The sequence below is a fragment of the Orycteropus afer genome, unplaced genomic scaffold (genome assembly GCF_000298275.1).
Source record: "Orycteropus afer afer isolate SDZICR_OR568_19922 unplaced genomic scaffold, OryAfe1.0 scaffold00175, whole genome shotgun sequence".
NCBI classification, from domain to species: domain Eukaryota; kingdom Metazoa; phylum Chordata; class Mammalia; order Tubulidentata; family Orycteropodidae; genus Orycteropus; species Orycteropus afer.
In genome coordinates this window covers 6,785,199-6,806,934 of record NW_006921762.1, presented here as the reverse complement: position 1 = coordinate 6,806,934, position 21,736 = coordinate 6,785,199, and the positions used below count along the sequence as shown (strand labels likewise).

Genomic DNA, 21,736 nt, shown 5'->3' with positions numbered 1-21,736 from the left:
TACCAAACAGTGTTTCTTTGCTATTCATAGGGTTTTCCCTGGCCAATTCTTTCAGAAGTGGACGGCCTCTTCCTTCTTCCTAGTCTGTCTCAGTCTACAAGCTGGGCTGTTACCTGTGCACCAGGTGCACTTGCTGGGTTTTAAACACCAGAGGCTCAGCCTCAAAACTCAAGTCTACATGTGGAATATTATCCAGCCATAAAAAGGAATGAAGTACTGATACATGCTACAATATGGATGAACATTGAAAAAAAATTATGCTAAGTAAAAAAGAAACCAGACTAAAAGGCCACATATTGTTTTATTCCATTTATCTGAAAAGTCCAAAAAGGCAAATCCATAGAGTCAGAAAATAAGATTAATGGTTGCCAGGAGCTGGAAGCAGGGAGAATTGAGACTCATCATTAATAAGCAAGGGGTTTCTTTTTGGGGTCATAGACATATTAGATAATGGTGATGTTTGAACAATATAGTAAATATACTGAAAACCACTGAAGTCTAAACTTTAAAATGGTGAATTTTATGTGATGTATATCTCAATTTTTTAAAAAGAAGTAATAATAATAAAGCCACCAAAGATCATTGTGGCTGCTGTGTGGTGAATGGATTATGGTGGGCAAGAAAGAAAGCAAAGGAGGCCATTAGGCAAAGAACTCAAGGCTAAGAAATTTTATCAATTTACATACTGAAAAAGTGGTAGATCTTTCTGATTCAAATTCCATGTTCTTAATCTCTATAGTTGTTGTTATTATTAGCTGCTGTTAAGTAGCCCCCAACTCACAGTGATCTCATGCACAATGGGAAGAAATGCTGTTCAGTCCCATGCCATGCCCATGATCAGCTGCAAATCAGACTATTGTGATTTATAGGGTTTTCACTGGCTGATTTTCAGGCATTTCTTCCTACTCTGTCTTAGTCTGCAAACTCTACTGAAATCTGTTCAGCATCACAGCAACATACAAGCCCCCACTGACAGATTGGCCAGAAACTGAACCCAGGACCCCTGCATGGTAGGCAAGAATTCTACCACTAAACAGTCAATGCCTCCTAGTATGTATGTGTATATATATATATATATATATATATACATACATATACATACACACACATATATAGTCTTCTACTAAATGACCAAAACCAAACCAAATCCACTTCCATTGAGTTGATGCCAATTCATAGTGACCCTGTGACCCTGTACCCTGTAAGACAGGGTAGAACTGCCCCATAGGGTTTCTATAAATAAGATTTCTATAAATCTTTATGGAAACAGACTGCCAAATTTTTCTACTGTGGAGCTGTTGGTGGGTTGAACCCCTGATCTTAGGTTCATAGCCAAGCACTTAATCACTGTACCACCAGGGCTTTACCAAATGACAGGAGTTTAAATTTAGCCAGGGGTCCCTTTACCTGTCAGCTCTCGAGAAAGAGCCACACCAGCTCTCTGAGGACATTTCTCTGTTGGGTCTTCAAGCACTAGAGCTGCTGTTTGAATGAAATCTCCATATATCTGGAAACCATTTTTTCTACTGTGTGTCAGAGCACTGGGGATTAGAGGTATATTTAAGGTATGAGAGGTATGGCATGTGCCCTGCATACTACTTAACCATATTTATTAACTATCACAGTTTCCATCACCAGCTATGAGATATCATTCAGTAAGTTAAAACGAATACTTTCACACTTGAGAGCCTCCATAGGTCAAACAGACTGTGTGATCTTGCTCTGCTAAGAAGAAAAGGAGAAGAAACTGAGAAAAGTTACATTGAGCACATCATAGACCAATTTACATTAGTGAAAGCAAGAAAGGTACAGTTGTAATTTTCATGTAATACCATAATGTGTTAATTTAAAGATTAACAAAATTCACTTGTATTTTTGAGCTGATATTATGGTAAAACCAAAAACAAAACTCACTGCCATGAAGTCAAATCTGACTCAGAGAGACCCCCCACTGGGTTTTGGCAGCTGTAAATCTTTATGGAAATAGATTGCCCCATCTTCCTTTCCCCGGGCAGCTGGTGGGTTTGAACTGCTCATCTTCTGGTTATCAGCCAAATGACTTAACCACTATGCCACCACAGCTCCTTGATATTATAGTAAAGTTCTCTAAAAGATGGATGTCAGATGTTTGGACAAGGGCACAATTTCATTGCTTGTCACAGGTGCTATTTTCTGTAACTAAGTGTCTGCTGAGGATAGAGATACGTAGCTTCAAGAAAAGATGGATTAAGGACAATTAAAATTTTTGGCACAGTAACTTGAAAATCTTCTTAGGAAAAGGCTGTTCTTACTCTATCATAGCAAAAGAGCAGTTTTTGTTTTAGAGAAAGATTACCAATATAACCGTAACTTCTTTGTTGAACTAGAGGGCATTTTGTTTTCCCAGTTTCTTTCAGGGCTCTGGATGTGAGTGTTAAAAATTCCCTTGGGTGGAGCTCTTAAATAAATGAATTTTATTTATTCAATGTTTTAAATCCCTTCTCTAGGTGGCGGAAAAATATTTTGTTACATGCCGAGAACAGAGATGATCCAATAAAATGGGATATGTGAGATACTCATGGTTCAGGGTGCCAAATACTAGAATTTAGGAGAAAAACAAGTTGTTTTTCAAGTTTTTTTTTTTTCTTCTTTTTTCCCTGCAAAGGGCCTGAGGTTTTGAATAAAATTATGGAGAGTACATTGTAATACTTGACCCTTGTAATATTTCCCAGGAAAAAAAGCTGGTCTCCAATGATGCTTTGTACACCTCTTCAATTAGGGCCCAATGCCCTGGGCACCATTCCCTCATCAACCCTGGCTTCCCACTTTCAAAATGTTATTGTGCACTAGTCCCAAAGGCAAACCACTTGCCATTATGTATTATTATGTATGTCATGCCTATCAAATTAGTGCTCCACAGATTCCCATAGTGACAGAAGGGAATCCGAGGAATCAAATACCTAGAGACAAGCGTGGCTGACTTCAGTCAGTCAGTCATATATAAAATTTTCAAATAATTGAAGTTTTGTGTCAGTTATATATGCACACATATACACATACACATTTTAAAGAAACTAGCAAGTATTCATCTCCTAAAGTGAATTAATACATTAATCTTGTGTAAGGGTCACTGCTAACCAGAAGGCTGGCCCACCAGCCACTCCTTGGAAGGAAGGTCAGGCAATCTACTTCCATAGTGATACCACCTTGGAAACCCAAAGAGGGGTCGTTATGAGTCAGATCCGACTCAATGGCAGTGGGACAGACAAGGGTAAGGAGTTCTGATGGCACAATAGTTAAAGCATTTGGCTGCTAACCAAAGGTCAGTGGTTTGTACCCACCAGTCATTCCATAGGAGAAAGAGAAAGATGTGGCAGTCTGCTTCTGTAAAGATGTACAGCCTTGGAAACCCTATAGGGCAGTTCTACTCTGTCCTATAGGGTTGCTATGAGTTGGAATTGACAATTGCAATGGTTTTGTGTAAGACTGACATGTTCTCTGAGTCAAAAGGGATCAAATATGCCAATGTAAGAATTAACCTTGCCGCTCTGAACTTCCTTCCTGTGAATTCAGAATCATGTATGAGAAAAATAGTTGGCAAACTGTAAAGTGCTATACAAAGTAACACTATTATGATTATCCCAATTTTAGGAATGCAAATTACTTCTCAGATCAACAGTATCTTCAAGAAGGTGTAGATTTCCAGCTAATAAAATGGTTACAAAATTATTCTAGAATGTCCTGGCTGCCTGTTATTATTCCAAGACACAGGAGACCATTCATTTCTGACTTCCCAAATGTGGAAAACAAACACATTTGCAAAGACTTCCAGTATGAAATAGTTTCCAAAATTATATGAGCCAATCCCTGTAAACTAAGGAGACATTACCTTTAACTCATTTTATATTCTACTACTCATGAAGCATTTTCATGTCTTGGAAAACAGAGTCCAATTGAATACCAGTGACACAATGTGAGAAGGCCAAGAGCCCTAGGATAGGCATGGAGGTGAGAAGACTAGCTTTTATCTCTGGTTTTTACTGCATGATGATCTCAAAATTTCTTTCAAGCAACAGTTTTACAAAGAACACCTTTCACCTTACCTGTTTTTCTATAGACTATTCCCCCAGTCATCCAGAGGCCATATGGAAGCTCTCAAGTGCTTTCTGAAAGTATCACATCTCACCATTAGGAACCTTGCATGAAGACAGCCCAAAGGCTTCTTCTAGTTCTCCTTAGTTTGTGTAGAGCAGAAACAATGTGAACTCAGCCAGATGCATAAATACAGATTTCTTTTCTTTTTCTTTCTTTTAAACCTATTTGTAGACGGCTTTTACATTAACGTTTTAAAACTGTGGAGTTGGAATCATATAATTTTGACTTATTCCTTAATCATATTTAAAAATCTTGATTTTCAAAGCACGGTCATTGGACCAGCAGCATCAACATTGGCTCTGACTCATAGCGACCCCTCCTTGGGTTTGCGAGGCAGTATCACTGCAGAAGTAGATTGCCCAATCTTCCTTCAGAGGAGTGGCTGGTGGGTTTGAACCGCCAGCCTTCTGGTTAGCAGTCAAATGCCTTAGGCACTATGCCACCAGAGCTCCCTGGCAACTAGTAAGAAATGTAAATCCTGGGGCACCACTCCAGACCTGCTGAATCAGAAACTCTGGGGCTGGGAGCCATCTGTTTTAACAAGTCGTCTGGACAATACTAATGCATGCCAGAGTTTAAGAACTGTTCTTTTAAACCAAAGTTTAAGTCCACTTTGAAAAATCCGTCTATTTCTCTACTCATCTATCTACTTTCTATACTAGTGAGTTCTCTAACAGCCTAGACTAAAGCTGTTCAATTCCACTTCTTTACTCTCCTCGGTCTGTGTATTCCCTCTGGTATTTACCATGCTCCACTGGAAAGACCCAATGATGCCCATATTTTAATGTGTTAAAAATAATGTTCTCCAAAGGGATCTCCTCAGGGGATTGGCACAGATAAGCATCTGAAAATACAGTACGTTCATTAAACACGTAAAATATCAAGCAGCAACAACTACTTCCAGGTAACATCTCGATGACAATCCAAGGAGGCAGACAAAATGAAAGTCTGAAATTCTGCATACTATGCTTTGAGGGGAGAAAGAAAAGGGAGAGGTGCGACTTCTGAATACCTAGTTGCACTTTTTCACCTTGGACTTTCATGTTTTTACATGATCCTGTATTTTGGTGCAGAAAATTTACAGCCAAGAGCAATCTTCCTTCAAATTAAACCTGAATTATACAAGCAAAATAGCTAAATTAAGAAGGGATGGAGAAGACAATACGGTTGAGACAGGGTGTTCTCTTACTAAGGACTGTCCCTACTCATCCTTTGGCCCCACTTTCTAATCCAGAAAGTTTTCTTTTCGGCCCTCTCCTCTTCTGCGCTCCCTGCTGGCCGCCTTCAGCTCAAATAAAGATTCGAGAACCAGGGACAAGGCCGGCTCTGAAACAAAACGAAATCTGAGCCCAGGATGCTCTCACGTTCTCCGTAGGAGCCGGAAATGTCAGACCCAAGAAGGGTCACCTCTGGCTGCCCGGAGACACGAGCCTTACATCAGTTCCGCCCGGCCACTTCCGCCCGGGCTGCAGCTGGGCTCTTATGTCCATAAAATGTTCGGAGTTGACGACTAAGTGCGGGCGTGAGGCAGAGAGTTTCAACCAATGGGGTGCCAGGAATGAAAATCTGTCACCAATAGAATTGCTGGAATGCTCTGGGCGGCGACCAATCAGAAATCCTCGAACCCGGATATGGTTGCTGTGTTCTAAAATTAAGCTCTGAGAAAGTCTGAGGGCTCACCACGTGGTGTAGAGGTTTGCGGGCGCGGATGAGTGGATGAGTGCATTTTGGGTTTAGTGTGTAGCACGCATGCGTTTGGCCTGTTACGGTTGTAACCCTTTGGCGTTTTTTTTTTGGGGGGAGATCAATGTGGATCTTTGCCTGTGGAAGGAATTCCCACTGCAGTGTCCCGGAACCTGCGTGTGGATGAGCCCCTCAGATGGTACTTCAGAGAGAGTAGGAGAGTCTTGAAGACATAGCTTAGGCAGTGGAAACATGAATCTCTTACCTAAAAGCTCCAAGGAGTTTGGCTCCGTTGACTATTGGGAGAAATTCTTCCAGTTGCGAGGAAAAAAAGCTTTCGAGTGGTATGGGACCTACCTGGAACTGTGCGGGGTGCTACACAAATATATCAAGCCCAGAGAAAAGGTAAGGAGTGCGGCTTGGTAGACCTGTTTGTGCGCTCGGTAAGGCTGAAACTAAAGCGCGAAACTAAACCCATTGCCGTCCAGTCGATTTTGATTCGTAGTGACCTATAGGACAGAGTTGTTAAGCCCATAGAGTCGGTTTGAACTCATAAGCGACACTTTGTACAGCAGAACGAAACCCTGGCCCGTCCTGCGCCGTCCTCACAGTCCTTGGTATGTTGGAGCCTATTGTTGCAGCCACTGTGTCACTCCATCTCGTTGGCTCTCTTTTTCACTGACCCTCTATCAGGCTTGATAGCCTTCTCCAGGGACTCATCCCTCCTGATAACATGTCCGAGGTAAGTGAGAAGTCTCATCATCCTCCCTTCTGAGGAGCATTCTGGCTCTACTTCTTCTGAGACAGATTTTTCTGTTCTTCTGGTAGTCCATGGTATAGTTAGTATTCTTTGCCAACACCGTAATTCAAAGAGATCAGTTCTTCTTTGGTCTTATTTTTTGTCCAGTTTTCACATGCATATGAGGTGATTGAAAATACCCAGGCTTGGACCAGGCACCTTAGTCCTCAAAGTGACCTGTAGGGTTTCCTAGGCTGATTGCCACATCTTTCTCCCATGGAGGGGCTGGTAGGTTCCAACCTACAACCTTTCTGTTAGTAACCAAGTGCTTTAACCATTGCACCACCAGGGCTCCTAGGTGGGGACTAGCTACAGTAATCCTGCGCTTGGTAGAATTTAGGCCCATATTTTCACAATTCCAATGCATTGTTCCACCAAAAAGGCAATTTAAAAATATTAGCTTATAAGGTTTTTGAGGTATTTAGGTAACAGAATTCAGCCATCTCCAGCACATCTTTGAATTAATAACCTCACTGCAAGAATGATTTCTTTAGTAGTGCAACCTAGATATCTCCTGAAAGTGTAGCGTTTCTAAAAGACCTCTGAGCTCCTCTGTCACTGTGCATCCTTATGGAGCAGGCAGTGTGCCTGGCTTCACTGATATGTAACTGTTTATCAGATAGTTGTTGAGTGCGCCCCAAGTTCTGTATTTAGAACCATGCTTAACCTTGTGGCTATGAGAGCTTTAAAATGTAAGCCCTGAGCACATTCTGGAACTTGAAATAATTATAAAATGTAAAAAGTAGTAAGTACAATAATAGGAGTTTTGGTAGCCAGTGTACAGGAGATAGGAAAGGAAGGAGTAGAAAAACAAATTCGTGGAGAGAGTGATATGTGCCAGGCCTTACACAGGGTGTGTGTGTGTGTGTGTGTGTGTGTAAGAGAGAGATCTCATTCATTTTCATAATAACTGTATGGTGAGTCGTGGTACATGCATTTTACAAATGAGGAAACTGAGACACTGAGCCAATTTTTTGCCTAAGATAAGGTATGTGTAATAAGTGGTGACATGGAGATTTGCGCTCAGGCCAATTTGGCTTCAAAATTTATGCACTTCTCCTTGTACCATGCTTTTTCAGAGATGATAACATCTGAGTTGAATTTTGAAGAATGATTGGACTGTTACTCCACAGAGAGAAGTAAAACAATGTGTGTTTTAAGTTCGTCTTCAGAAAATAGCTGAAAGTCATGAAGTAGAACCTGAGATGGAATTAGGTTTGAATCTTCACAAAATGCAGTTTATTGTCTAGTGGCACTGAAGGCCTGAGGGGATTGAGGAAATAGGATTACCCCAGGTTTAGGCTTTCACCAGTAAAATAAATAGCAAAGGATTTCATTTGTAACTACTATATTCGGATCCTATGATTCCTATCAATTCTTGAATAATAAATGCTTGTTTAGAGAAAATAACACCCATGATTGGTTTGTTTCTACAACATGGAAAACTTATTCTCACATCATCTCTATTGTTGTAGCTGAATGTGGTTTTCACTAGTGAGTTGCTCTAACCAGTGATGTTTCAAGATGGAGCCTAAAATCAACTCTGGAATGTTCTCTCCTGACAATAGCATCTCTGCCTTCTGAAAATATGCAGCAGCCAAGGCAAGACTTGATTCCTTAAATCACCTGAAATACATTTTTTTGCTTAGATAATCTTCTTGTCTGTGTTTTTTCTCCCAGGTGCTAGTGATTGGGTGTGGCAACTCAGAACTGAGTGAGCAGCTGTATGATGTGGGCTATCAGGATATAGTGAACATTGACATCAGTGAAGTTGTCATCAAACAAATGAAGGAACACAATGCCAGCCAACGGCCCCAGATGAGCTTCTTGAAGATGGACATGATGCAGATGGAGTTTCCCGATGCCTCATTCCAGGTGGTGTTGGACAAAGGCACCTTGGATGCTGTTCTGACAGACGAGGAGGAGAAGACCTTGCAACAGGTGGACAGGATGCTGGCTGAGATTGGCCGTGTCCTGCAGGTGGGCGGTCGCTACCTCTGCATCTCCCTGGCACAGGCTCACGTACTGAAGAAAGTAGTGGGTCACTTCTCTCGGGAGGGGTGGATGGTGAGGGTGCATCATGTGGCCAACAGCCAGGACCAGGTGATGGAAGCAGAGCATCGGTTCTCTCTACCTGTCTTTGCCTTCATCATGACCAAGTTCAGACCAGTCCCTGGCTCTGCCCTACAGATCTTTGAGCTGTGTGCTCAGGAGCAGGGCAAACCCTTGCGGCTGGAGAGTGCTGAGCAGTTGGCTGAGGCGGTGCTGGAACGGCAGCAGTATGCCTGGCTGTGCAGCCAGCTACGCTGCAAAGCTGGGCTGGGGAGTGTGTCTCTGGACTTGTGCAATGGGGACACAGGGGAGCCACGCTACACCCTCCACGTGGTGGACAGCCCCACTGTGAAACCATCGAGGGACAATCATTTTGCCATTTTCATCAGTGAGTCGAGATTGTTCCCTCTCTTCCCTGAAGGGCTGGCTTACAGGGGCTGGGACATGGGCATGGGCCTTGGAGGATGGGTATGTTTTGACTGTCTCTTGCAGATGCTCTCTCCTAGAGACAGTAGCTAGGGCCAACGCATATGAAAGGGAAGTAGTACTCTAGCCACTGTTTAGACTGAGATTTATTCCTTCTCATCTTCTATTCCAAAGGCTTGAGGATACAAGGTTAGGGAGGAGAGAAAAATAATAGAAATTTAGGCAAGTCACACATTGCATAAAGATGTTAATGTTACTTATTTTGTAGCATAGAGTAGTGGAAGCAATACTGGACTAGCTGGCCTGAGACATAGGTTCTAGTCCTAACTCTGTAACCTATAAGTTGCAGGACCTGGAGAAGTTGCTATGCTTCTTGTTGACAACAAGGCCGTACAGAGCAGTAGCTAAAAAAGTAAGCTCTGGAAACAGTTTGGGTTCTGGTCCTGGCACAGTCACTTCCTGACAGTGTGGCATTGGACAAGTAACTTTTTTTTCTGTGTGTCTGTTTCTTCATCTATAAAATGGAAATAAGGATAGTACTTATTTTGTGTATCTGTAAGAAATATAAAAACATTGAAAATAGTGCCAAGGCACACCTAAGTGTTAGCCATTATTATTGAATGGGATGAATGAATGATACCAGCTTTATTTAAAAGATCAAAAGACATATAGTATAAGGAAATGCTTTCAAAAGTAGTAAGTTTTAGACAAATGCAAAGTATCGATATGGTCACACTGGTAATTTGTTTTCTGATGGCTAAGCCATTTCTCCCAAAGAGATTCCATAATCCTAAGTCCACCTGTGAGAAGGAATACAGTGGATATGAGCATGGACTCTGGAGCCAGACTACCTGGATTCGAGTCCCAGCTTCACTATTTACTAGCTTTATAAACTTGAGTAAATAATGTAACTTTTGGGTCTCAATTTCTTCATTTGCAAAATGGGAATAATAATAATAACACCTGCATCTTGGGCTGTTGTGAGGATTTGATTAGTTTATATTTATAACTCCTTGCAATAATGCCTGTCATGTAATCAGCACTAGCACTGCTGTTATTCTTACGCTGGATGCCTGCCTCCCTCGTATATACATGCTCACACTTCTTAACCACCTCCTTGGCCCTACCTTGTGTCTGATGGGCTGTTTTGCTCTTGGCATTGAATACTAGGAAATCAGTAGGCCTGGTGGGTTATGGTTGGAAATGTTGGTCCTGGACAGGGGCTGGCTAGCTGCTGTATTGGACATATTAGTTGTGTGCTTGAACTTCCTTCCCAGGACTCCCTGTCACCAAATCCCTTTTTCCAGTTCCCCAGGGCAGGGAGACCGAGTGGCTTTTTGGCATGGAAGAGGGCCGGAAGCAGCTTGCTGCCAGCGCAGGCTTCAGGAGGCTTGTCACAGTGGCCCTTCACCGAGGTCAGCGATATGAAGGCATGGACAGCATCCAGGCTGAGCTGTCAGCCAGAGTCATGGAGCTAGCCCCTGTGCGGATGCCCGCCCAGCAGCAGGTAACAAAGACAAAGCTTTGGTAGCAGCTTTCACTGGTCTCTGGAGAAGTCATATAAGCAGCAGGTGGGCAGAGGAGACCTGAAAGGAGCAAGTTGATTTTCAAAAGGCAAATTAAACCTTTTGAGATCCAATCTAGGGCCCCAGAAAAGTACACTAATAGAATAGCAGATCTTTGAAATTGTTGCTGCCCAGAACCTTGAGATGGGGCTTTATACTCTTAAATTCAAAAAGCCCAGATGGTGAAAATGATTAAGTGCTCTGCTAACTGAAAGGCTGGCAGTTTGAACCCACCCAGTGGCTCCACAGTAAGAAGACATGGTAATCTGCTCCCTTAAAGATTATTGATGGAAAAACCCTATGAGGCAATTTTACACTGTCATGGGGTAGCCATTAGTCAGAATCAACTCAGTGGCACCTAACAACAATGATGCTTACATACACACAAAGGGAAGGGATTACAATCACTCTTTCTTGATTAAGCTGATGTTTTGACCCCCATCCCATGTCTCTGCCTGTAATTTCAGGTGCCCTTTTTATCCGTGGGTGGGGACATTGGGATCCGAACTGTTCAGCACCAAGACTGCAGCCCCTTGAGTGGTGATTATGTTATTGAGGACGTGCAAGGGGATGACAAGCATTTCTTTCGGCGGCTGATCTTCCTCAGCAATAGGAATGTGGTGCAGTCAGAAGCCAGGTTGCTGAAGGATGTGTCTCACAGAGGTGAGCATGGTGGTGGGACACAAATGGGCATGGTGTAGACTCTCAATTTGGTGTGAGAGCTTGGTCGAGATGTAGATAGACCTAGGTACCAGAGGCACATGGCTCTGTGGGTTACCCTTTTTTTTTACCATCTGGGCTTTTAGGGCATGAGTAGTGATAAGCAGAGTAGAGGCATATATTCTGTTCTTAAGCAAAACCTGGCTCTGAAGTGATAAGGAGCAGGGATAGTGGTTTATCAAATGAACATTGTAATCACTTGTTAATATCTTTAAAGTTTTCAAGTTGCTCCATATCCTCTTGTGTATTGTTTTAATAGATTTTTGTGAAGTGCATCAGAAACAAAGAGGGTGCACGTGAGCTCTGCCCTCTTCGACAGTACCACTCACTATCACTTGTTTCAGAGTTTGCAGGCTTCTTAGAGGCAACTACTTCAGGACTCAGATGTGTCACGGTAAAACCATGCTCCTTAGGGTTTTCAGTGACTTATCTTTTGGAAGTAAATCACCAGGGCTTTCTTATAAGACCCTTCTGGGTGAACTCCTACCTCCAGCCTTTCAGTTAGCAGCTGAGCATGTTAGCTGTTTGCACCACCGAGGGACTTCAGAGGTTATTTAGTTTTATTCAGTAGAACTTTCTGCAGTGAAGGAAATGTTTAGTATTTTCACTGTCCAGTATGGTAACCACTAGCCACATGTGGCTACAGTGCACTTGAAATGTGCCTAATGTGACTGAGGAACTAAAATTTTAATTTTACTTAACTGTAATTAATTTAAATGGCCACTGGTGGCTACTGGGTACCACACTGGACAGTGTAGATCTAGACCATCTCCTATAGAAATCCCTTATAAGTGATCTCCTGCATGCCGCTCAGGAACTCCCAATGATGGCAGTTTGTTTTACCTTTTTTTCATTGTGCTTATATTTTTCTTTATAAAATCCATACTTGCTCATTACAATCAATTTTAAAATCAAACTTATAGATTAAAAAGTGAAAATTCCTCTTTTCCCTTTCCCCAGTATATCTCCCCTTTGAGACAGATTCAGTGATGGAAGCTGAAATGGGTTTCCAATTCCCAGACATTCCCTTTACCTGACCGTCTTTCCTTATAGCAAGGGTGTCTGGGAGGGGGCTGCAGAAGGAATTCAGAAGCTTCAAGTCAAGTCATGGATGTGCCCTGAGCCCAGGATTAAGCTACTCTCAGCAGGATGGTATTTGTTGTTGTTATGTGCCCAACTCATAGCGACCCCTCCTTGGGTTTCCAAGGCAGTATCACTACGGAAGTAGATTGCCCCATCTTCCTTCCAAGGAGTGGCTGGTGGGTTTGAACCTCCAGCCCTCTGGTTAACAGTCAAGTGCCTTAGGCACTACGCTACCAGAACTCCGGGTATTTAGTTTATTGAATTCCTCCTGACCTATTATTTAGCCATTCTGTCTGTGAGTCAGTTCAGTTTCGTCTTATAAAACCTCAGTGAAAGTGCTTAGAAGAACATATTGCCCTCCAGTTTGGGTTTCAAGGTTTTCCATCATTGCCAGGTTTCTTGCTTTTTCAGTATCACTTTCCCCATGAGAATGGTCTCCCTCAGGAGAGTAGTGATGAAAAAATGAGCATCTTGAAAGTGATATATCACCTATGGCTCAACTTTAAGCCAAACGATAGGCCTATCAGGTGAATGATACCAGGGAGGTATGCACTCCTTAGAACAATCAACCATACACATTCAAAAGGGCAGTGTTTGTCCAGGGACGTAGCTCAGGAGGCAGGAAGGTATGGGAGATAAGGATGAAGGAAATTGGTAACCATAGGGAGGAAGTGGGAAGAGTGCTGTTATGTTATGGGTATTGCAGTCAGTGAATGTCACAAAACAAAATGTGTATGAATTGTTGAACAGAAAACCTTTCCACCCAAATCGTAATGTAAAAAACATAACAAATTTAAACAACAAAAAAAGTGATTTATCATCTTTGAAAAGTGCCCCATCATAGACATCAGTCCTGATGGTGCCATGGAATGCAGCTGATGAAAGCACAGAACTATCTGCTTATTGTGAGATCCTTGAGCTGTTGAGGAAGGAAGTAGAGGGAAAGTAGAAAGGCCTTGTATAGAGAATTTCTCCCCTTCTGTGAACACTTGGGATTTCCTTGCTCAGCAGGGAGGTAGGTATAATTGCCAGGTGGTACAGCAGAAAGAAGATAGGCTTTGGAGATGGGCAGTCCTAGGTTCAAATCCTGTCTGTATTTCCTACTGATTCTGGGCTTATTTATTTAATTCTTTAGATACTCAGTTTTTCCATCTGCTGAGAATTGCAGTAAGAGGGTTGTTACAGGGTAGTCATAGAACTAAAAGAATGAAAGTCCTAGAATAGTAATTGGCACAGAGAATAATTAGTAAATTACTAAAAGAATTTTATGAATAAACTTTTCTCCTGGCAATGGCCTTTCATTTTTCAGAGGGGAGATAGGAGCTAGGGCTCCTCAGTTGAGCTTTCCTGGGTTTTTTTGGGGTGTCTTTGCCATGTCCTTTTTCTGACTTCTTAGTATCCAGTGATATTAATTATTAATTAATCAATAAATGTTTTAACAGCTGTATCTGTGGGGGTGAGCCTGGATTTGTAATATTTGTTGAATTAGTGGTATAAATACTCCCACCATGGCTGATTTCAGACTACCAACATGGTATCAACCAACTCATAGAATTCCCTCATATTTAGTAATTGCCCGTTTTGAATCTGTTCAAGCTAGCTCTAGCACACTGCCACTGAGATCCTTTGCTTTCCAGGACTAATGTACTAAGAATAGGACTTCACTTGTCTGTCTCTTTCACTTAGCCCAGAAGAAACGCAAAAAGGATAGGAAGAAGCAGCGGCCTGCTGATACTCCTGAGGCCCCCTCTGCAGCCCCGTGCCAGTCCATTGATAAGAGTTACCTGTGCTGTGAGCACCACAAAGCCATGATTGCTGGCCTTGCTCTGCTTAGAAACTCGGAGCTGCTCCTAGGTGAGAGAGACCACTGCTTTCCACAATGGGAGATATGTTAAGATTACAGATTACAGCTGCTTTGCTTTTTGGGAACAGTGATTTTGCATTGGGAAATGCACACATCTTTCTTCATCCCAGCTAAGTTAGTGAACCTCTAAGTAACTTTTGTTTCAAATTCAATTTGTGACCTTGAAATGGCTACATGTGTTGGTATCTAAATTTCTAACTTTTTTTTCTCTTACTCGTTTCTTTCTAAAGTTGATATATAAAATGCATTCATTGAGGTATGTAAATTACACAAATCTTAAATTCAGCTGGATGAATTGTTTTTATTGTTGAAAATATACAGAGCAAAACAGACAAATTCAATGATCCCTATATGCATAATTCAATGACATTGATTATATTCTTCAAACTGTAACCATTTTCACCCTCCTTTTCCAAATTGTTTGTCCCCTTTCAACTTAAAAGCTTCCTTTCTAACCATTTAGGTTGCTGTTTTTAATTTGATCCTGTAAAGTTAGTTCTTTAAAAGAGCACAATCCCCAAGCCAGGAGTTCTTTACTAAATACAGCTTGATAACTTTTTGCATATATATTTACCTGTGTAAATAGGTGGTACATTTTCTTTTTTTTAATTGTGATTTAGGTGAAGATTTACAGAGCAAATTCACTTTCCATACAGCAGTTCACATATACTTTGTCTCATGACATTGACCACAGTTTACCACAATGCAACAGCTCCCTAGGTGGTACATTTTCAAATCATGTCTCCAATACCTTTGCACTGGAAGAAAATTTCCACCTTTTTAAGTAATGGATTCCTTGAGCATCAGAAGCAATTCTAGCTTAAATTGCTACTATTTTTGTTTTAAATCTTTTTTATAGTTGATGTACTTATTCCTTTATTACTAATAACAGATTTGGATCTGATCGTATAAGGAAAAATGTTCATGTTTCTTTCTACACTTACAACTCTCCTCACCCAAAGTCCCTGAGCATGCCTTATTGAAACACCCAATACTTTGGACCTGTCTTTGTGTTGATGTCCCTGAAGTCTCATTTCTTAGATTTAATCCTCAAGGTTTATCTCCTTTTGTTGGTTTCTTATACTTTATATCCTCTTTCAAGACAAGTTGTTGTGGTTTCTTTGTTGAGGGTTGTATTTCTTTGTGATTTGTGGAACTTGGCTGGATTCCCCTTGTGTTGTGGGGTTTGAGAGGGTGGTGGTGGCCTTTGAGTCAAGGACTGGGCAGTGGACATTGCATGCACCTACACTGCCTTGTGATAGTGAGCAAAATTCCTTGGTCATTGTCCCTCCTTTTCCTAGAGGGGAGCAATAACCCTTGTGGTATGACTCTTGATATAATGTCAACTGAATTCTTAGAGGTCTTTAAATGACCAAAATAGACACTGGTTCATCATCTAGATCTGCTATTATGGGGTCAGGGTTGAGTTTTCAGATGTCAAACTGACTCCTAAATTTCTGGGTTGAGATAAGGAAGCCAGTTCTCTAAATCTTGTATCCCCTGGGCAGAACCAGCAGTCTGATGTCCCCTTTTGCCCTTCTTGAAACTTACACAGATTCCCAGATGGCAAAGTGATGCTCTATTCTTTTATTACAGAGACCCCACTGGCATTGTTGGTGGTAGGCCTGGGTGGAGGCAGCCTTCCCCTCTTTGTCCACGATCATTTCCCAAAGTCCTGCATTGATGCTGTGGAGATTGACCCCTCCATGTTGGAAGTGGCCACCCAGTGGTTCGGTTTCTCCCAGAGTGACCGGATGCAGGTCCACATTGCAGATGGCCTGGACTATATTACCAGCCTGGCACGAGGAAGAGAAGGTACTGCTATTGAAAAATTTGGAGGGGTGCTGTGGGAAGATGGATCCAATATTGTTGGGCCTGCAAGAGCCTCTAGAATTCATCTTTAAGAGGGTGGTGTCAGCACTGTCCATTTGTTGAAACATACAGAGTGTCAGCCATATGCTTAGCATATGCTAGGTCTTGGGCCATAGCAGCAAGTAAGACAGACTGTTTCTGCCCTTAATGGTGCTATCAGACAAATGGACTTCTCTTCTGACCCTGTAAGTGTGCACTTCCTCACCATCCCAAGAAAGCTGAAGTCTGTAGCTGGGTGAGGAAATGGAGAAGAGGTGAGGTTTGTGTTTGAAGGTGTTTCTTGCAAATCCTCCAGCTAGGGTGGAGGCCAGTCAAAGCCAAAGAAAATTCAGGTAGATTAGTGCTTCTCAACCAGGGTCAGTATTGCCTCCCAGGAGTCACTTGGTAATGTCTCGAGACATTTACTTGGTTGTCATAACCTAGGGAGAAGACTGCTACTGGCATCTAGTGGGTGGAAGTCAAGAATATTGCTAACCATCTGACATGCACAGGACAGCTTCCCACAATGAAGAATTGTCAGCAGTGCCCAGAGTGAGAAAGCCTGATTCAGATGCTTTTTAGTGGGAATTTTGACAGTTTTCCTGCTGCTGGAAGGAGCCTTGATGGCACAGTGGTTAAGTGCTCAGCTGCCAGATGAAAGGTTGACCATTCGAGCCCATCTAGCAGCTCCATGAGAGCAAGACCTGGCAATCTGTGTCTGTAAAGATTATAGCCTAGGGAACCCTATGGGGCAGTTCCTACTCTGTCGCATGGGACACTGGCATCTAACAACCACCACCTGCTGTGGGAATGAAGGTGCCATTCCGCTCTAATAATTTGTATCCCAGAGTTAGGACAAAAGGCGTATATTAATTTTCTGTAACATTAGAGATAGTAGCTTTCCTGACTGTTTTGCAACTTTATTTATAGGCTGTAGGTGACCTTGATGCTTTGTAATGCCTGAGTTCCCCAAGGAGAGGTCACTTAGTTTGGTTCTGTCCCTCTGGGGAGCTCAGGCCACCCTTTCCTGATCTACTCATAACAGATCCTCTAGTTTTCACAAGATTAGAATAGCTTCCAGTATGAGTATGGCAAACCAGGTGGACTGGGGTTAGGGTTTTGTTTCTAGAATGGACAGATAACTGCTTTAATTTTCATTGTAAACTGAACTTTTACTATATCAGAGTTTCACAGATCCCTCTGAGACGAGGGCCAGTTTAGGGGCGTAGGCCCAAGATAACACATGTGCATGAAGCATCTGAAACAGTGCCAGGCATGTGGCAGGTACTCAATCCATGATGGCTGCTGGGGTGTTCTTAAATATAGATCAGTTTTGAACAGCCTTGCACATCTTCTCTAACAGCCACAACCTTCTAGATTATTGGAGTACTGAAGGCTACAAATGCAGACTATTATTTTCGTTGGAGTTTGATGAGCCAACATGTTCTGCTCTCTATAAGACCCAACTCAGACCTGTGCTGGCCATTATAGTAGTCTTAAGTAAATATTAATCATAGAATAACCGTTAGTGCACTCTCATCATTTCTTACAAACAAATCAGTGGCTTGCCAGATCTATCCCTTGTTAAAACTATTTAACATTATAGGAAAGAGCAGATCCAATTCATCATCAGTTCTTTCTCACCCATGTAACAAAATACTTTCTTTCTTGAGCCATCTATTATTTGAGTAACTAGAAAAGAAACACTCAAATTTCAGAATATTTTCTCCTAACAAAAACCCACTGCTGTCGAGTCAATTTCGAGTCATAGTTACCCTTATTGGGTTTCCAAGGCAGTAAATCTTTATGGACGTAAATTGCCCAGTCTTCCTTCCACAGAGTGGCTGGTGGGTTTGAACCGCCACCCTTCTGGTTAGCAGTCATGCCTTAGGCACTACACCACCAGAGCTCCTTCCCCTAAGGGGCAACATACTCTGGTTTTCACAGATATCCTTAAGTTGCCAGTTGCTAGGTCAGCCTTCAAAGGCCTAGACAGCTGCTTTGTATAGACTAGTGGTTCTTAACCCTGTCTGTATTTAGAATGACCTGGAGAGTTTAAGAAAAACACCAGAGGCTTCCCATCTGCCCCTATTGCGCCGAAGTTTTTGACTCAGTTGGTCAGGCATGGGGCCAAGGTTCTCTTAAGTATTTAGATGCTCCCAAATTCTAATGTTCTGCCAGGTTTAAAAAGCATCTATTGTTTGAATAGCTAGAAAAGTCTACTATGAGGGAACTCTTAGCTAAGTAATATTTATGCTAGGGTAGATCCCATTAATGTGTGTGCCTCTGTAAGGTGCTATTATATGTGGAATTAGAAGGTGAGGTGAAGACCTATCGTACTGTGGGAGAATGCACAACCATGATGTCAGGGCTTTTACAGGTAAACCACATCCTATATGTCTCTCTTTTTTTTTTTTTTTTTTATTAGGATTTGGGTGAAGATTTACAGAGTAAATTCACTTTTCATACAGCAGTTCACATATACTTTGTCTCATGTCATTGACCAAAATTTACAATGCAGCAGCTCCCCTCCCACTTCCTCCCCATAGTTACCTCCTCCCAGTGTCCATCCCTTCATACTCTTCGAGAGGCCCATTGTCTGCCAACCCTGTATATGATCTTGGATACACTCTCCATTTAGACATACATAATTGTTTAGCTTGTTCACCCATCTATCCGTCCCTATACCCATGTTTGCTTTCATTGACAACTCAGTATTGTATTTACAAAGGGGTTCATATTTGTTGTTTGTACTGCCCATGTAACTCTCTCTGTCTTTCTCATCCTCAATGCTGCCATATTGGTCACTCACATTTGGTACATTGCCCTTCTCTTCACCCAAATCAATATTTATCTCTATCTATCTAACAGCATTCCCTCCCCTTCCCTCCCACCCCTGGTAACCAACAAAGAAAATGTCCTCCAATATATAAACATTTCCTTAACTTTTACAATAACGGACTAATACAATATTTGTCCTTTTGTGACTGACTTATTTCGCTCAGCATAATGTCCTCCAAGTTCATCCACGTTATGCGGTGTTTTGCAGATTCTACATTATTCTTTAGCGTTGCATAGTATTCCATTGTGTGAATGTACCAAAGTTTGGTTGTCCATTCCTCAGTTGTTGGACATCTAGGTTGTTTCCAAGTTTTGGCTATTGTAAATAGTGCTGCGATGAACATCGGCGTGCATATATCTGTTCTTGTTATGGCTCTCACTTCTTTAGGGTATATACCTAGTAATGGGATGGCTGGGTCAAATGGTATTTGTATTTCCAACTTTTGAAGGAATTGCCATACTGCTTTCCACAATGGTTGTACCATTTTACAGTCCCACCAGCAGTGTATGAGAGTCCCAATCTCTCCACAATCTCTCCAGCATTTGTTATTTTCTGTCTTGTTGAACTTTGCTACTAGTGCTGGAGCAAGATGGTATCTCATTGTTGTTTTGATTTGCATCTCTCTAATAGCTAATGATCGTGAGCATTTCTTCATATGTTTATTGGCCGCTTGAATATCCTCCTTGGTGAAGTGTCTGTTCATGTCTTCTGCCCATTTTTTAATTGGATCTATATGTCTCTCTTCTGGCTGAGCTGCCAGTGCCCAGGTCACAGAAGAAATGTGCTGTAGAATGGAAACTGTTATTTTATCCAGCAAAGACAAGGACATGTTTGCTTCTTTTTTCAAGCACGGCCTCACTATGATGTCATAATGTTTGATGTGGACAGTAAGGACCCAACCTTGGGAATGAGCTGTCCACCCCCAGCATTTGTGGAACAAGCTTTCCTGCAGAATGTCAAAAGCATCTTGACTCCTGAAGGTATGGAGAATAAAAGATTGGAGAGGGAGAAGGGAAGGATCCTTTTTAAAAAATTATTTAATGCAAAATGTCCGTATCTTTTTTTTGCATGAATTAGAAAATTAATTTCCCCAAACTGTATACACCTATTTACCAGCATCAAACAAACGCAAAACGTTTCCAGCATCCCAGAAGCCTACCACCTCTTTCCCCCTTCCACAGTGTAATCATTATCCTAAACAAACATTGCTTGTTTTGCCTGTTTTTGTTCTTCATATAAATGAAGCCACATAGAATTTGTAAGTGTCTGATTTCTTTCACTCATCATGATGTTTGTGATACTCTTCTGTAGTGCTGTTTTACATTTTTCATTCTGGTTGCTGTTTAGTATCATGGTGTAATTATATCACAACTCATCCATTTTACTGTTCATATTTGATTTGTTTCCTGTATTGGACTATTATGAATAGTGCTGCCATTAACATTCTATTCCATGCCTTTTGGTGAAATATGTTTGCAGGTCTGTTGAGTTTATACCTAGGATTGTAATTACTGGATCATGGATTCAGTGTACTGCTGAAACTGCTGCCACACAGTTTTCTAAAGTGGTTGTAGCAATTTACATTCCCACCAGCATGCAGTGCTAGCTGCCGTTTGAATGCTTCCCACGTGCCTGGTTATTTAAGCTTTATAATAGACATACTTTCAGATGAGAAAACTGTTAGAGACTTGCCAAGGTAATATGAGGTCACAGCTGGGGCTCCACCTCAGCTCTGTGTCATATGAAAGCTGGAGCTCTTAACCCCTATCAACCCCTGTGTTCAGGCCTCCCAGGTGTTTTAATTTGGTGAAAGGTCATCTTGGCCCTCTTACTCATTAATACTAGATAATGTGTATGTCGTGAATGTATAATCCATGTGGAGTTGGTAAATTATTCTTGTGGTAATAATACTTTCTCAAAGCATTTCTTTTAGAAATTGAGGCACAGAGAATGGTAAATAATTTATGCTAGCACAGAAGAACAATGAGGTTTCTCCACATATTCCCCATGTTTTTCTACTTTTGTGTGTTGCATGTTCTCTGCAAACTTACTGCCTCTGTCATTGTATTTTCTTAGTCCATCAGCAGGATGAGGCAAGAATTGATAGTTTTCTTCAGAGCTGAACCTCTGCCTCTGACATGCCTTCTGGTATGCATTCATTCTGACTATTTCTTTCCCATTCATTAGGTGTCTTTATTCTCAACCTAGTGTGCCGAGACTTGGGGCTAAAGGAATCAGTGCTAGCTGGGCTCAAGGCGGTATTTCCCCTCCTGTACGTGCGGCGAATTGAGGGTGAAGTCAACGAGATCCTGTTCTGTCAGCTGCACCCAGAGCAGAAGCTTGCCACACCAGAGCTCCTGGAAATGGCCCAGGTCTTGGAGCGGACCCTGAGGAAGCCTGGGAGGGGTTGGGATGACACATATGTTCTCTCAGATATGCTCAAGACTGTGAAGATTGTTTGACCACTGAAGCCAGGTATCCTCTCATCTTCCTGCCAGACTGACCTTGGGTTCCCTGTCTGCCAGAGATTGAAGAAATATATGGCACAATACTTTTTAAACCTTGTATTTTTCTTGGTTTTACACTCAGCTGCACGTGACCTCCAGCATGGTGCGGTTGCCTCAGTAAATTAAAGGGTCCTTCCCATCCTGCCCTCTTCAGTACCTCTTGGGTTGATCCTTTTTGTTTCCTGTATCATGTCGTTGAGTAGGATCCTT

The 21,736-nt window shown here is 41.9% G+C and overlaps 1 protein-coding gene across 1 annotated transcript; it reads left to right on the top strand.

Annotated features, from left to right (window-relative positions):
• The first annotated feature begins 6,069 nt into the window (after nucleotides 1-6,069).
• On the top strand, nucleotides 6,070-21,481 carry METTL13 (methyltransferase 13, eEF1A lysine and N-terminal methyltransferase). The gene is made up of 8 exons (XM_007947120.2): nucleotides 6,070-6,222; nucleotides 8,297-9,056; nucleotides 10,402-10,601; nucleotides 11,127-11,322; nucleotides 14,149-14,316; nucleotides 15,923-16,141; nucleotides 19,868-19,999; nucleotides 21,207-21,481. The coding sequence occupies exons 1-8, from the start codon at nucleotides 6,070-6,072 to the stop codon at nucleotides 21,479-21,481; spliced, it is 2,103 nt and encodes a 700-aa protein (XP_007945311.1).
• Nucleotides 21,482-21,736: the final 255 nt, after the last annotated feature.